General features: G+C 34.6%; 1 protein-coding gene across 1 annotated transcript; it reads right to left on the reverse strand.

Moving 5' to 3' along the window:
• Positions 1-925: 925 nt before the first annotated feature.
• LOC107188729 (congested-like trachea protein) lies at positions 926-8659 on the reverse strand. The gene is made up of 5 exons (XM_015577073.1): positions 8623-8659; positions 8410-8561; positions 3333-3467; positions 2342-2524; positions 926-1210 (listed from the first exon to the last, which is right to left on the reverse strand). Exons 1-5 carry the CDS (start codon positions 8657-8659, stop codon positions 926-928), a joined length of 792 nt encoding a protein of 263 aa, XP_015432559.1.
• Positions 8660-17533: the final 8874 nt, after the last annotated feature.

Here is a 17533-nt window from a genome sequence, read left to right on the forward strand (position 1 = left end):
TGCATATTGATTTATCTACTATTTCTTATCTACTTGAGTATTTACTTTCAAAAAAATCAGAACAACATACGTTTTTTAAAAAAAATACATTATTGTGTTCGTTATTGTTAAAATTTTTCACAAAACTATTCGAAAACCAGCATAGTGTTGGCAGTATATTATGTAATGTCAGAGTAGAATTTCTAGGTGATAATAATACAATAACTTTATTATTCGTTACGTACGAGTTCCTACATAATCGAATACATATGTAGAGGAATTCCTAACTGTGATGTCACAAAAATTATTTTGAACCTTTTGCGTAGGTATGTCTATATGTATACATACACCCTATCACACATACATATCTAGAAATATGATACCATGTGCCACTTGGGCGTATGTATACTATGTTAGTTGACGTGAATTGAGTATTATTGCAGCGGCTATGCTCCAAACAGCGCTTGGCCTCCAATTGTTCCGTCCGCAAAGGGTTAAAATTTAAAGTTCCAATATTCTAACATATTTATAACATATTATTAAACATATGTCTTGCATAGTATTCGACGAAATATCGTTATCTAACTATTATATATTTAATTTGCATAGTGCCCAAATATGTTTGCAACGTTAAAATACGCTAAGTTCCACTTCTCTCCAATTATTTAAACAACCATGTGTAATTAATGAAAAGCTTCTACATTATTGTCTACTAGAAACATCATTGATAGAATAAAAAGTTCGATGTTAAAAATGTACTAGTTAGGTACCGAATAGTTTCGTGCGAGTCCATTATATTAACTTCAAGCGGTATCGTCATCTGATTGTGGAAACGGTAGATCCTTCAACGGTACACGAAATATCAACGTCAATTATAATGTCCAGATTTAAATGACTATCACACAAAAAGTACATTTTTTTATTCCATCAATCTTGCTGATAGTATTTATAACCAAGGTATGTGTTTGTCTAAAAAATCCATGCAAAGTTCATAGCCCCAAAAGCAGGCCGCGTTCGCCGGAAACGCGCGGAACAGAACAGGTATTATCCCTCGATAGAGAACGCTGACGCCCTCTTTCTTCACCATTGCCGGATACACCGATCGCAGACCACGTGGATACTCTCCCAGAGAAGCAGTCTGCAACTTTGATTTCAGTGTGTCGAAGGGCATCGACACTACCCAGTTCACTACACCTGCGCAGCCCCCTGCTAACAGGGGCTCCCATGTCGCCTATGAGACACAAGCAAACCCGTCATTTTTTTTTTAAGAAGATACTGTTTGTGCATTAACACTTCCACCGTCATGACAGTCACCGGTGATCACCATTTTGATGTATGTACAATAATCCTGTTAACCTAGGAATGTCAGGTGAAATACGTGTAGTGGTGAATGTGTTAATACATTCGCTACCGTCATTTTGTTTCGACCTAAGTACATATGTATATGTATAAAGCATAGTAGGTTATTAGTATTTCAATCAACTTTGCTGCAAATTTTCAATTGTGCTCATCTTCTTAATTATATATCACATAATATAAATAAGTAATAAATAGTACATAATTAATCAATAAAAGTAAATAATATTATAAGATGTAATAAATATGTAAGTATTGTGGCACGAATTCTGCTTTAACTTGTTTTTAAATTGAATATAAAACCGTTCAAGTTTCATTTTTATGTAATAATTTTATTTTGTGAATATTTTTTCGAAAATATATTACATACATCCGGTGACCCTAACTCAATATACAAGATATCTCTGCAAGTATAGTACATATGTATTAGCAAGCAGAGTGTGATTTTTTATAAGAAAATGAATCGAAAATAAAAAATAAAACTTTCCGGAATAAGTTTTCATATTCGAGAAAATCTATTCTGAAGAACTATCGAGTACATGTGCTCTTGAGTTATATGTAATACTTACTTCGAGGACCCAGATATAATATCTACATATCTACATACTATATGTTGAACCGATCATAAAATGCCGAGCTATCGATATCTATTAGCTTATAAGAATTGTCAATATTTTCTCGGTTTTGTAGACTTTAACATTAGAACTACCGGCATTGAATGTACACTAAATTATACATATAATACAATAATATATATACAGAATATATGTATAAGACAATCTAGCATAATATACCATAAAATCAAATCTGTAGTAAATTAAAAGCCAACATGAATTCTATCAAAAACACCATTATAATTCCAGTAGGAATAGCATAGTAAATTTGCAATCCGTCATTTTGACGGATTTGGTAGTTCCAGTGTTAATATTATAAAGTTGTATCAATTGCGTTATTTCTTTCAAAGCAAGGAGTAATTAATAATATTTAGCGGCGAAAGAAATCTTACTTTGTCGGGTTCTACGGAGAGATATCGCAGGATTTGCTCGTACGAGCAGAAATAGAGTCCTGTGGCAGGTACATCACGAAGGAAAGTGGCACTGGTACCAATGTACAGATTGCGAATGCCGCCTTCTTTCCACAGCTTGATGCCGCAATCCACAAAACCATTGTATTTTTTAGTATTGTTCCCCTTGAGCAATTCCGGGCGAATTATTTTTTTATGACACAGGATTACTTGGGAAAAGGTGATAATTTTTTAATTATAAATTGACAATATTTAATATTTCTATAAACTTTTATTACGCGTTCACATAAATCACTAATCCACACGACGACAATGATTAATAGACTGCGGATGTTTATGAATAATTATATTTTTACATACTAATATAATACTAGTGAATGTCGTCTTTTAGCGTGTTTCACTTTGCCACTTTCATTTTTAAGATACTGGGATCAATAAACTTGGTGGCAACAGCGTGTGCATTCCGATAGATCTTACTTTGGTTAAAAATTTGCAATTTCAAATAAATTACAATCATTACAATTCTTTTGTTCAAAAACGATGCAACAACTTAACTGAAAGTCTGTCTTCCTAGTACATAATGTGATTTGAGTAAAACAACAAAATTGGGAGTATCATTGATTTCAACTATAGGTTTTGTTTTATTACGTTTTTAAATATGTGTATGTAGCATAAATATGTACATAAATTAACTCTAATAATTAAATTAAGTGTTTATGAAATGGAATTGAATAAACATACCTAGACGTTCATTATTGAGGATTATATGAGAATGTAAATAAAATAAAAACATTATTAAATTCATTAAGTTTTATATTTTATTATAATTTGCATACTTACGTATGCTATGAATGTATAAAATCCGCAATCTATATAATCTTACATTCTTATTGTTTGTTTTTACCTGCATTTGCAATAAGCACTTGATTCGTTCCGCCGGAACCGTGATAAACGTTGTACTCGCGCCACTTACCAATCCCGCGAATAAAACTTGCGAGCCAGTCAGAGTTTCTTGATCCGGATCGGCGACAAGATCCTTGCCGAATCCATAACCAAGAAAACCAATGGCGAATATCGGTACGACCGTTGCTAGTGGCGGTATTACACCCTACAATAACATATTTAGTATTTAGAATGTGACGTCTATCAATATTAAAAAATAAATACTGCATAGAATTAATACAGAGAAATTAGAATAATTTTAATAAATTTCGATCTCGCTAAAAGAAAGTCAATTTAGCGACAATTATATGTAAGTACTCATTTAATTTCAATAAAAAAAAACCTTTAAATTCTATTTTTGAAGATAATTATACATGAACAGTGACAATATGTCAGTAACAATTACAGTAAACCCAACGAAGATTAGAAATAATGAAGTACACACATGTCAATGACAATTACAGTAAACTTAACGAAAATTAGAAATAAGCGGTGTTTGTAAATCAAGGATGATCCTCTCTTTCTCCTCAGGGTGATCTCCCATAGGCGTAGCCAGAAGGGGGAAGGACTCCTTGCCCCCCCCCCCCCCCCCGCCCAATGTCTTTACTCACCCAACAGTGAGGATCGGTCGACAGAGTAGACGTGCCGACGCGGCGGTTCTTTAGTGCGGCACAGTCTTTGGTTTGCGCATCTGGAGGATCAGCCTGTGCAATACTGTACAGAACTGGAAAGTTGGCAAGCCGAAGAAATGCTGGTCTGATTGGTGATACATATCAGTAGTTTCCTCCCCTATAACCCTGTAACCATTAGCCGGTTTTACACGAACGTTCTTGCGTTGACCATTGCGTGTCACATACCGGCGTGCATGTAAAAGTGTTGGTGTGAATGTAATTTCTACGTCGAGGCCAATGTAAATTTTACGTACGCAAGAGTGCAAGTCGGAGCGTTCCGTTCATTCATCGACATTTGAGCATGTGTGTAAAGCCAACTGTTGACTCGCGGGAGCGTCGCAGGCGCACTCTTAAGGTGGCTCCCGCAAATTTTGAATAATTATCAATTTAGTTGAAAATTAAACAGAACTTTCTTAAAAGCTTCAGCCTTCGATTGCTACAAAAAAATCGGAAAGTCAACGATAAAATTATTGAAAAAAAAACGTTATAAAAATTTCTTTTTAACACGAGCCTTATGGAACTGTAGTTAATACTGAGAAGTTAACTACTTCTTATTTAATTAGACAAAAATGACATTTTCATAAAAAATTGTATAAAATTTCAATAAAATAAAAGTAAAAATTAAGATCACAGTTTGCAAACGTAGGTTTCAATACGTCTGGTAGTATCTTCTAAGCATGGCTGTTATGAGCGTCAACGTCACTTCATCATTTTTCACACAAACATCATTTTTTTCCATGTCAGTATTTTGAAGTTGAGTAGTGCCATATAGAACCCCAGCTAAATACGACACCAAACGCGTGAACTATCTAAGCAGCCTACTCACAACTGCAACATGTTGCGATACACACATCGGCTAGATTTCACGAAACTTCGTCAGTTTCAGATGTCACGCTCTACAGATTGTAACCTAAGTACACATCATGAAATGATGCAGTGCGAGTAGACGGCTATATAAAGCAAGCGGAGACATCCCTCTTGCCGTTTCGCATGCTATCTTCCAGCTCCGCACAATACAATTTTTCTATTAGTACATGTAAACTCTTATTAACAATTTTTTATTAGTATTAAATATCACTAATAGAAAAATATCCTAACATTGACTAAGAAATTACATACTTGAATTTTTCTATTTAACAAAATATTTATATACTCGAGTATCAAAAATTAAATATATATTTTTATAATTAGAATCTTCCGGGTTTCTTTGATGAATACATTTTTTTTATCTTTTATTCATTATTCGAAATTTCTTACCCAAAGTGAAAGACAAAAGTATTTGTGGGTTTTTTATATCACACGTAAACGTGTACAGTGTAACTTTTAAATATCAGAGTTAACAAAAATTTTAATTAAACTATTACGGAATATGCAACATTAGAAATAAAGGTAAAATACGATCAATTCTTAATGAAATGTTTTACTTCATAATTAATAGTATAAATAATATAAGTCATTTTAATCTAACATTCTTATTATACGAGTGTTTTCATTCTTCTTGTTGATAATAATTATCTTTTTAAAATCGCTTAGGACAAAAATATAATTCAATTGTAGCAAAGCAACATACACAATACAGGACAAAATAAACGCGAGTCATTGAAGTCGTGTCCAATGTTAAAGGGATAGGCCAAGTACATAATATTCATAAGCACCTTGCGTGTACAATCTGAAATATAATTTATTCCCACACGGTTCGATTCGCAGAATTCTCAGCAAATTCAATGAATCGGATGAACGCAACGATAAGCATAATCTGGCCAAGCAACCGAAACTGAAACGCGATCGTAACCCGATACAACGTTTTAATATGCGATTTTAAGTATAGACGATAACGAACTGATTCGCAGACTGCCAAGAGTTCTCCGAACTGACGTCGCATCGCATCTCTATTCCCCTTACGGCTAACGCGACAAAAATTTGACCAATTAGGGAACAGGACTGAAGTAGTGTGTTACCCCGCAAGGGTACGCATCCCCACCCAATTATAAGGGCTCTAGAACCTGACAAAGCCAGTCAGTCGACGTAAGGACCCGTAAAGCAACAGGTACCGTGAAAAATGTCTGAAGCAATTGTTGAATGTGACGTGAACAATAAGAGCACGTGTCGCGACGTGAAGTTTAGGATAAAGCAGTCGTATTGCTGTTTCGATGGCAGTTTACATAAACCAAAGCACAAGATCGTTAAATCCTTAAGACACTCGTTGCCATGGATATTGAAAAAGGTCCCGCTACAAACGTTAGGCATTTGTACGAGGTGCAGACATTTGTTGTACAAGGTATTCTTTTTAATTGAGAAATATCCGATCTTTCGGAGACACTTTTAGCACAGTAGTTAGGAATTCAAACTCTAAAAGGTTACGTAGAGATTTTTTTGTTTATAAAATTTCATTGGATGATAGGACATCGACAAATGTTTCATCCTTGTTTGTTTGGCATAGGTGATCATTAATTTAACGTAAAGTAGTAATTTAATAAAACGTTAAAATTCTTTGAAATAAAACTATAATTTAATGTTAGTAATGACAGCCTCGTGATCAGTGCAAATCATTTTAACGATTTTACTAGATAATTTTGTATTGTGGTAATTTTTCGACTGTATTCAACACAGACAGTTATATCAGTAAGGTACAGCCTAGCGATTTGTATTGACACCTGATGCTAGCCAAATGTTTTGATACTTTGTCAGTTAAACATAGCGACATTCCTTCTATTGAAAACGATATCGACCGCAGTGGATGTTAAAAAATGTGAAAGTGTTGCATTACATGTAGGAAATATACATAGACAGTTTTTGTCGGTATGAGGAGGTTAGTGTGACGATTAAATTGGTTTAACAAATAATTTTGTATCGTATTAGATGTCACTTACTATGGAATAATTCTGTGAATGTTTTTATCGTGTTACTAAAGAAGGTATTGTAAATTATACCGAAATGTATGCTCGGCATGTTTCGAAAGTGTGTATCGCGATAGATTTTCTATACACTATGTTACAACGTTTTTTATAATGTTTGGAATTATTTAACTATAAAAAAGCAGGTCTCATAGCTATCAGGTTCAAATTTTAATTTAGTATTTAAAATTGAAAGTGGAAAGAAATTTAGAAATTCAAAGTAACAGAATTTGTCTGAAAGTTTAATTGTGTCTATATTGTTCAAATATAAAGGTGCGTACTCACCAGCGAACATTTCACGAACATTTTATAACCATTACTCGTTCTTTTCGCAAACACTGTTCGTAACAAGTGACACCTATGGTTTCTTGGCGTTCTTCCAATTAAAATTATACCAAATATCACGTATAAATCAGACTATTTGTAACGAAATTAGTTTTACACTATGCAAATTAATTATTCGTGTAATTTCGTTAATTACAGTCCGAATTATGTTATTTTTTATATCATTTTCATCGGAAAAACATAAGGAATCGATTGACGTAATTTCTGTGAAAATCTAATGTGAAATGTCAAAATCAAAGGAGAAAATCAACAAGACCGATGGATACAGTTGTTGATCTGGAATAGCTCGTATACAGCTTGTGAAAAGTCGCGTACATCCGGCGAATAGGGGGTCTGTATAAGCGGAACGATAGGTAAAACACTGTTTGCAAGAGCTTCGGTGGAGACGCGTCTTAAGAGTATCATTTCGATAAAGCATGTGTGTATCTTGTTGAAAGATTTTTTTCATTCACAAAACTATTTTTGCATGGATTATCAAAATATTGAAATGTTTTTTTTTTGCGAATGCAACAGATAAATTTAAAATATATCTCTACGAAACAAAGTTATCACAATGTCATTGATTAGTTATTGCACAAAAATGTTTTATAAGATGCTCAGATAGTTTTTCTCTGATTATGTGTCTAAGTGGTAAAGTGGAAACTTTCATTACGGACTTCATTGTTCGTTTTATTGTTGTTTGTTCTTTTTAAACCATCTCAAAGTTCATTAGTTGATAACCTGCGATATACCTAGTTTATCCATGTTACATTATTGTCATAATAAATCTTAGTACAGTATAGTAATATACAAAGAGCGGTATATATACGCATGTACATACATACGTATGACATTCAAATGAATCTTACTGCCCAGAGACGCACACCGCTACAAACATACGATCGGCAAGAACCGCCGTGAACCGTGTCTGTTTATAACGGTTTCGCTTTTAATAACATCGCGTTAACCTCTAATCCCCGTCAGAAACAACAAACAAAGAGAGGTCATATAACAAGAAATACGAATAACTGAAGAAGTTTGAATTCTTAGACTTTTTCTAATTTGATAATTACCTTGAAAATAGTAAAACTTTCGATAATTAAAAAATGATATGATTAAACAGTTTGTCCAATCATATTTTATCTTTGGCACCATTAATTTGTTAGTGGACCATTCGCCTTAATTATACAGTTATAATAGAGACAATTAAAATTTGTACCTTGTACAAACTAAGTGGTCCCTCCTGCGAGATGTTTTTTTTAATCGTGTCCCATGTACCATTGTACTTATCTGGCATCGTTTGCAATAGAACTTTAACTGTATCTAATGGATGACCAGTCAGTACTGTAAAGATCCCACCGACACCACCAGCTGGAAATAGATCATACACATAAACTTCTGAGTATAATTTTTGTTGCACTGTGGTAAATACCTATCAGGTACTTTAGAATACTTGACTCCTCATGCATTTTGAGCTGCGGTTACGCGTATAGAATTTTGCGATAACCGATTTTACGGAATCGTGGTTGGACACGCGCATTTTTCACTTACTTGAATTCACGTTAACTAACTTCCTCAACCTCATTTGATTCGGCGTTATATTCGTTACGATGAATCAACGGTGTGAAGTGTTACTCGATATCTCCGTGTTTCTAGTTCGAAAATTACGGTATCATGGAATTATCCAAAATAACTTACAGTATAGGAAGGTACACTGACTTTTAATTAAACAACATTTTGCTAAACAAAAGTAAAAATAATGACATGCACATATAAAACAATAGGACATTGCTTACTAAATCAATCAATACCAAATTCTGGCCTGGTAGGTTGGTAGTCATTCTGGAGGGATTTAATGGATCATCTATAACCCGAATTAATCCCTTTTAATGGACAAATGGGGATGAAAAAATGTATTTACGCGTGTCTCTTCTAAAATTTCTGTACAACTAGGCATTTTTTTGTTCTAAAATCCTGTGCTTCAAAGAATTAAAGGGTGGTTCTATGTAGAATGTGTGTATATGTATACAGGGTGTCCCATTTGAATCTCCCAGGGCAAATATCTCAACAAACATGAATGATATGAAAAAGTGTTTCAGGCAGAAGTTGTATGGATTCGTAGGGGACATTATGCTATTCGTTTATTTGACCTTGCTATGGTCAATTTAGAATTTTTAAATTGTAACTTATATTTCTTATTGTACGCACTTTTTGATCACCTTACTATCTCCGTTCTTTGTAGGGATATTAAAAGTTTATTTACAAAAGTTGGTGAAACTGTAGAAAAGCTACCTACCATCCGATTTGGATGATTTTTGGATATGTTGTAAAACTCGACATTAACTCGACACTTTCATTAATATATATTGAAAATTGTAAAAGTTTAAATTTTCATTCGTGCGTGATTTCTTATCTCATCCACGTCTGTTTACATTGTATGCCGACTGTCGGTCGCTGACCTTTGACGTTTGACGCTCGACGCTCGCCAGCACTTTTTTTTGAGCTGGCTGGCTGGCCAAAGTTATTTGAAGATTTATTCAAAGTCTTCGGATAAAAGATAAAATATCATCGACGCTATGAATAAAACGCCTCGAATAAAAAAAGTATCTTTTATTCGTCGGATAATTCTCGTCGAATTTTATTCAATCGACGCTCGTCGAATAAAGATATTTTTTTTATTCAAACTTCGAATAACGAATAAAATTTTCTTATCTTTTATTCATTATTCAAAATTTTTATTTGGTTAAAAATTTTGTCTATCTCTGGCTGGGCGACAGAAGGGGTTGCGCGCACGTGTGTGTGAGATATACGTGTAAGCGAGAAGCGTTCCTAGCGATGAATTAATAGACCCTCAATTATCGAGCTTCTACTGTACAAAACTTACCAATTCTATGAAACCCTCTTGCGCCAAAATCGAAAAAATTTGTACACACACACACAGCAAATATTCATCAAAAGGTTCACAAATACACAAGTTTCTTGGAAAAGGTCAATCTCTGCAGATCGATCGTCACTTTTCCAGTGTTTCCACCGAAAAAAGTCATATAAGAGAAATGTCTTTGAATTGTTCATCTTATGGTCATTGTTACATGAACATCTGCAGAACACTTGGGAACGTTGGCGACGCTGTCGAAGACGGCCGTATCTGGACGTTGTTATGTTATTTCTGGCTGTTTGCATTTCATTCACAGGCTCAATACTTGAGACTTGAAGAAATAGAACATTATAACAGTAGCACACTTGTCTAACGAAAGTCAAGTGTTTGTAGCCAATAGCTATTGCTGCACCGCGGCAAACTATGCGTTGAAGACTGTGTGCAGTCCCTGCAATAAGCGACAAAAAACACGTGCGTCTCTAATATCCGATACGCTCGTGTTTGACTGCGTCGCCAACGTTCCCAAGTGTCCCACAGATGTTCACGTAACAGTAACGAAAAGATGTACGATTCCAGGACATTTCTCCTATTCGACTTCCTCCAATGGCAACAATGACCTTGGAAAAGTGGGGATGGATCTGCAGAGGACTGACCTTTTCCAAGAAAGATTTCACAACAGATTCTCTTGTCTCCTCGAAGGATGTACAACGCGGTTCCGAATGTACTTCTATACTGATTTTTTGACAGTTTCTTTCGTGTAATTTAGTTTGATTTCGTTTCGTGTAGTTAGTGTAGCACTTCGATAGACATTTGCGGTGTATGTATTTGTGACCTCACTGATGAAATCCTGTCGTGTATGGTTCAGATCTTCAGCAGATATTCGTTGTTCATGTGCGAACTCTTCAGTGGATATTCGTTGTGTACGTGCAAATTTGTTTATGAATACTCACTGCGCATTTGTGAACTTTTTGATGAATACTCGTTGTGTGTGTAAATTTGTTGGATTTTGGTCCGGGAGGATTTTATAGAATATGTATCGTTAATACCGTGCAAGAATATTCAAAGTGACACGGACCCTTATAGCACCGGAAAATATTGTGGGATTTCCCAGTTTCTACGAGGTATGTTCGTACTGCACATTTACTTTGTACGGCATTATAGGCCCCTCTGTTCAGTTACTTTGTGGTTGTCGATTGCCTGCGGATTGCCTATTTTCAGGCAGTTCGGACCCGAATTTTTAAATACTTATAACTAAAAATAAAGGTTCAACGACAATTTTGTTACTCTTAATTTTTGTCTTATTTTGGCATATAGAATTACCAGGGCCGTTCGTTGGTTGTTGCCCGCCCAGGTGCAAAAACAGTATCACCGCCGTTATTAATTTAATATTATCCAATCAAGAATTTTATATGCAGTTTTATATAGCGGCTTCGCGCAGTCTGCGTATTATATGAAAATTTACAAAACTGTAGGAAGCAAATCTATCATATTATATATCAATAGATGCAGAAACAAATTTCGGTTGTTTTTTGTCATTATGTAAATTTTGGTATCTCTTAAAATAATGTAACAATACATTTTTTTGTTATAAACAAATTATTTTTTATAAAAATCGTGATCACTTCTTGTTTTACCTCAAGAAACCATAAAACTTTTCCCTAAGAAGTTTTCTTATATCTGTGATAGTTTTCGAGATACCATTTTTCTGCTGAAACTTCAAGGGGTGATTTCACTCCCTAAATTTGCGATTGGGCAGCTATAAAAGAATACGTGTCCCTTATTTTCACCTGCTTAATATATTCACCAAGTTTCATCCAAATCAAACGTATTTTCCCTTGTTAGATTAAATCCAACAAAATAATGCATGGATCCTTGAGCTGAACCTTTTTGCTTCTAATTCCAACTCGGATCTACTTAGATAGTTCTCTTTTATATCTTCCATTATTTACTTCGTACGTTATTATCACTTTCTAAACACTCAGTGTGAATTAGTTTATGGTGTTTGCACAGTTGTCTGACTAGGTTTCCACGTCTGGAGCTGATAATTAATTTCAATATATTATACAAGGTGGGGGAATAACCATTGCTACCTCAGATATCTTCGAAACTATAAGGTTCACAGAAATATTTGTTTAATCAAAATTGCACAGTACGAAGAGAGTAATCCGATGGCGCTAATAGTTTTTTTGCTTGCGATATTTCAAGGTCACCTTCATTGTTTTTTAAATAGATCGGTATATTTTTGTTTCCGTAGAATGACAGAGGAGCTTAAAACAAGTTCAACGACCTATTACATAAGATCATAGTAACGTATTGAAGTGACCTTCAAACAGTGTTTATTCAGTGAAGTAAACCGTAAGCATTATCGCTTTCCTCTACTTTCCATGACCTTCAATGACCTTATGTATAGGTTCTTGAACTCGTTTTAAGCTCTTCTATCATTCTACGAAAACAAAAACATACCGATCCATTTAAAAAAAATGGAGGTGACCTTGAAATATCCAAAGTATCTTCACCTGCAAAAAAACTATTAGCGCCATCGGATGGCTCTCTTCGTACTGTGCAATTTTGGTTAAACAAATATTTCTGTGAATCTTATAGTTTCGAAGATATCTGAGGTGGTAATAGTTATTGTCCCACCCTGTACTTTCACCCTCGCATAACAATGGCTGGTCAGTTCGTTCAGTATGGTTCGATGTTTTAAGGGATCAGGATGTGTCTGTCGAATTTACATAAATCAATTTTTAAAAAACGCACATTTTGTAGTATTTTTTACAAATTTTTATAAATGAATACAATACTTTCATATAGTAGTGTCTAGTATGGGTCTCGTGTGACTCGGGCATCGGCTTTCACGTTCGACATGCGAGGGTTAAGTGAGCTTGCTGTTGAACAGTTCTTTTTCAAAGTCCACCGTTTTTTAGTATTCAAAATCCTTATTCGTTCGTTTGAAACTGCGAGCTACACGACATTTAAATTCTACGTTGGATACTTGTTTCTGCAAAGTTTGTGGAATGCGACAATTTTGATATTAACCATTTCGTATTGTATTACGTGTTTGAAAGTTGAGAGCCATGGTAGAAGTGAAACGTGACACATCTTAACGGTCATGTGGCACTACATCTAGCAAGAACTTCTGCTTGGCATATGGAAACAATCGTGCCGCAGGTAGAAAAACTAGGAATGTAAACGCAACAGGGTGCCAAGGCACGCTGAAATGTAAATGCGTACTTTAAGAATTAAGTCTCTGTACTGTTCCGAGCCTGCGTAACATATGGAAGGTTTGGGCTCTTCAGTACGGTAGATGTCAAGGGTCTCTAGAGCCCCAAAAAGACATTCAGAAGGGTCCGTGCTCTTCAGACGACTATGTACTTTCTAACGTCCCACTGCGTTTCTTACCCCTAGAATAACTGGCAAGGATACTTCGATAACTTCAAAACATTCATTTTCTTTATTCTACACCGGTTTGCAAAACCTTTTCAAGTCGTTTTTTTTTGGTACTGTGTAGTATAAATACTACTCTTTCTCTTGTCGAACAGTAGAATCTTGTTCATTCGAACTAATCGCAGTAAAAGTATTAATATTAAATAAAAACAAGTATCTTGAAAATGATTGGTCATTTCCTTCGGTCTCCATTTTTGTTTCCGAATCTTTCTCAGCTGTCAACAGAGTAATTCGTTTACCCATCTACCGCACTGTGCAACTTTGAAGTCATGTACCAGTTCTACCATTGTTAAACAAATAAAAATGTTTTTCTTAAGTTGACTAACGTAACTTCTAAATTACAATATGGCTGCTCAATTGCCAATGCTTTATGTAGTGCCCACTGTAACCGTAAAGTCGAAATCGTATTTTGGAAAAACTAAAATCTTCACAATTGAAAATTGTAATGTCCATGTGTTTACCTGATCAGATAACAAAATTTGTTTGTACAATAAAAACTAATTTGTATTATAGAGGGTTAAAGAACAAAAACAACTGACCGTTTTCTCGAATATTTGCTGTAAACGTCAACGATGGCGAACGAGTGGCTGGTTTCCCTAGATCGATCAGATACCAGTCGCTGCGAATTTCCGGCTTACAAGGAGTGCATTTTAGGTGTCCGCCTCCGATTGCTTTGGTTTTCGGATATGTTTTAGAGGACCGAAAAATAAGAGATACGTATTTTTTTATAGCAGCCCGTTTTCATATTTAGGGGGTGAAACCACCCCTCAAAGTTTCGAGTCGGAAGTAATATCTCGAAAACCAGAGTAGATACATGAAAACTTTTAATTGGTGGCTTTCATGGTTTTTTATGTACAATAAACTGGTGTTAACAAATTGTCAAAAATACAATTTCTTTATAACAAAAAAATTTGTTATAACTTTATTTTACAATTTATTGAAATTTGTACAAAAAATTTGATATAATTTTTATGAATCTTATTGTTTGCAAAAGCAACTTTTATTTGCAAACGTGATGTCTTGTGTCATTCATATTTGTTGTTTTTCAACGAACGTATACAGCGGCACAAGAATAACTCTGGCGACGTTATTTTTCTGAAAAACATGTTTTCGCAGACTTTTTTGTCTATGTTTGTGAAAGATAGAGTTATTAATAGAGTATTGTAAGAAAAGAACAAGCGTCATCGCAAGTGCTCTTGTATATAAATCGCAGTGCTCAGGAGTAAGAGCTTGCATAGGCGGACACCTAAAATACACTCCTTGTTAGTATCATTATTTAGGTGGACATTTCCTTATGCGTTCCGTGCTATCTTAACGCCATATCAAAGGCAGTGAATGCGGATCGAGATGTAATCACAGTTTTTTCCGAGATTCTGTTTCATTTATTCCGTCGTTTTCATCATTCTTTTCATTCATTGTAAACAATTCCTCTATACAATTTTACAGTGCATAGACTGAAATTAAATTTGTTGGAGTCTCTTTTGTAAGAAAAAACATTGAATTTTGACTATTCCTCAAATTATGTACTGTCCGACGATCGCCTGGCTGTCCCCAATGTGGTACTTAGCGAAGGGAAAGCGATTGGTACTTGAAGGTGTCGTAAATTAAACCTTTCCCGGGCTGCGTCGGGGCCGGGACAAAGAAGACGTTGTTGAGAGCTGCTACCGAAGGGATTGGTATTCGTTCCTTATGGCTGTCGACACAAATCAGCAACGCTTATACACACATGTACCAATAAGGTGATTCATAATTATTTATACACTTCGCAGTGTTGGTGACGTAATATTTATGAATCAATATTTATAAATCACCCTAATATTTTAAGATATACCTATTGCAAACTATCCTGTTTCATAGTTAGAACGATTACTTCGTTTTGGCGACATATTTTACACTTATACTTTTTATAAAACACAGTACAATAGATAAGATTAGATTATTTTTCGGGGCCTATTTTTACCCTTAAGAACTGAAAAGTAGCCAGGAAAATTACTCCATAATGTACGCTATAAACCAGAAAAGATAAAAAAGATGAGAATTTTTTTATTATAAAAGTTTAATTATGAATTAGATAGTGGTCAAAGATAAGATGTAAAACATTTTTTTCAAATCATGAGAGAAAAAGATTTCTGTTTTTATGTTATAATGAAATATGTTTATTCGCAATTGTGATATTTTCGAATATTTCATGATACACCACTTACGGATTACAATGGCCGCCATTAGCGTTTCGACCAAAATTAATTAAAACAGACGATGATTTGTGTGTCTTACCATTTTTATTCCAAAAATGTACAATAAGCAAATTCCAATACTCTTCCATTCCAAGTTATCACTTCTAACACTTTGAATTATCAGAATTGTCGTTTCATATTACGCGCGATAACAGGTCACCACTCTGTTCGAAACCATCTTTCTTATGTGTCTTATCAAGCAAGTAACAAATACAAAATAAATTACAAGATAGCTGAAAATTATGATGGATAATTAACAAAAAGGCTTAATTATGTTTTTGTTTTTAAATTTAATTATCATTTTCCGTAACCTTCAATTTATACCGTCTACTTGTTATTTTCAATGATTCTTAACTGTAAATAACTCTGTAATGGGAGTTGCAGCAAAATCATTCTTACAAAGAAACTACGTGTTATAAATTTTCTCAGTTTTCAGCTTTTATAGTAAATGATGATTACATTGACTTGATAATAAAATATTTCTTTGTCTATAAGATGGTGAATAGCAACATAACCGTAGTCGTTATTATGAATTACGTAATAACGAGCATTTCACTCCAAATTCACTAGTATATATTTGTTTTAAATTACCTCCTACACTCTCGCAGTTTTATAATTATTTATATCCCGTGTGCACGCCTGCTGTTTCAACTTCCGATTGCTTTGGTTTTTGGAAAATATTTTACCGAAGGTTTTACGGTTCATATTTGTCACAAAAGTGATATTCATGAAAAGAATGTTTTAAACAAAACGTTTTTTTTACACTAAGTTTTTTTAACTATAACTATGTGACGTTGAAAATACAGATTGTACAACACATTCTACCTTTTTATAGACTTTCTACTGTCGTCGAGGTAACTCTAAATTACATTTTAATACGTTTTTATTTAGCTATTATTTATAAGTATGAGTACAATTGGACAGAGTGGCGTTGTGATGTTGCTGACGTTCAGAAATAGACTGTCGCATCCCCTGCTTGGGATCAGTATATAAAACGATTCCGGTTTGGAGGGGGTGGACGTTAAGTTTAAGGAATTTAGAAAAGGATGACCTAGGAAATAGGGATATCATGGGAAGACATCTTGGCGACATTAGGAATTTGGGAAAGGTCTATGTGGGAAATCGGGATATCGCGAAAAGACATCATGGCGTCATTCGAAATCCGGATGAAAGCTTTCTCGGCGAACGGTCGGGTTTAAACATCTGTATCGTCGGGTCGGTACATGGAAAAACCATCGGGGTAATGAAGGGTTTGTTGGCGACTACCGCGACACTACCCCTAAAGTTCGTACAGAATGTATTTCTAATTGAAATCTAATCTGGTCTGAATTGTATATATTCTCAGATTCGTATTAGCAATCAAAGGCTTCAGTTCATTAACAAAGTTTGTAATTCTGACTTTCAAGACTTCATAATCTTCAATTGTTTGTCGTGTAACAAATTTGGTTATTTTTCGTAAAACAATGTGATTAGCTTTTGTAAAATTATGTAACCATTTTTTAGAAGTTTTAAATACCATGTTATCATTCCCTTGCTCCTTATATGCCTTCAAAGCCCATTGTCGAATATTTCTCTCATGCAAAATATAATCGGCATCAAGAGCTTTCCTCAAATTGTTTATTACATACTCGGAAATTTGTGCTAATCTTTCTCATCTGGTTCCTCCTGCTTCAACTTGATGAGCCCATCGTCGTAATTGTCATTCCGAAGAAACAAGTTTAAAATTATGTTGAACTGTATCAAGCATATAACTACATAGTTAGTTCACATAAGTCTCCCGGGAGAGGAGA

The sequence above is a fragment of the Dufourea novaeangliae genome, unplaced genomic scaffold (genome assembly GCF_001272555.1).
Source record: "Dufourea novaeangliae isolate 0120121106 unplaced genomic scaffold, ASM127255v1 scaffold108, whole genome shotgun sequence".
NCBI classification, from domain to species: Eukaryota; Metazoa; Arthropoda; class Insecta; order Hymenoptera; family Halictidae; genus Dufourea; species Dufourea novaeangliae.

What these genes read in the sequence shown, in the direction of transcription:
- LOC107188729 (XM_015577073.1), bottom strand. Translation starts at nt 8,659, where the DNA reads ATGCATGAGGAGTCAAGTATTCTAAAGTACCTGATAG. An exon ending in TATTCTAAAGTACCTGATAG is followed by an intron (nt 8,562 to 8,622) that starts GTATTTACCACA and finishes ATCTATTTCCAG; the next exon opens with CTGGTGGTGTCGGTGGGATC. An exon ending in GACCACTTAGTTTGTACAAG is followed by an intron (nt 3,468 to 8,409) that starts GTACAAATTTTA and finishes ATGTTATTGTAG; the next exon opens with GGTGTAATACCGCCACTAGC.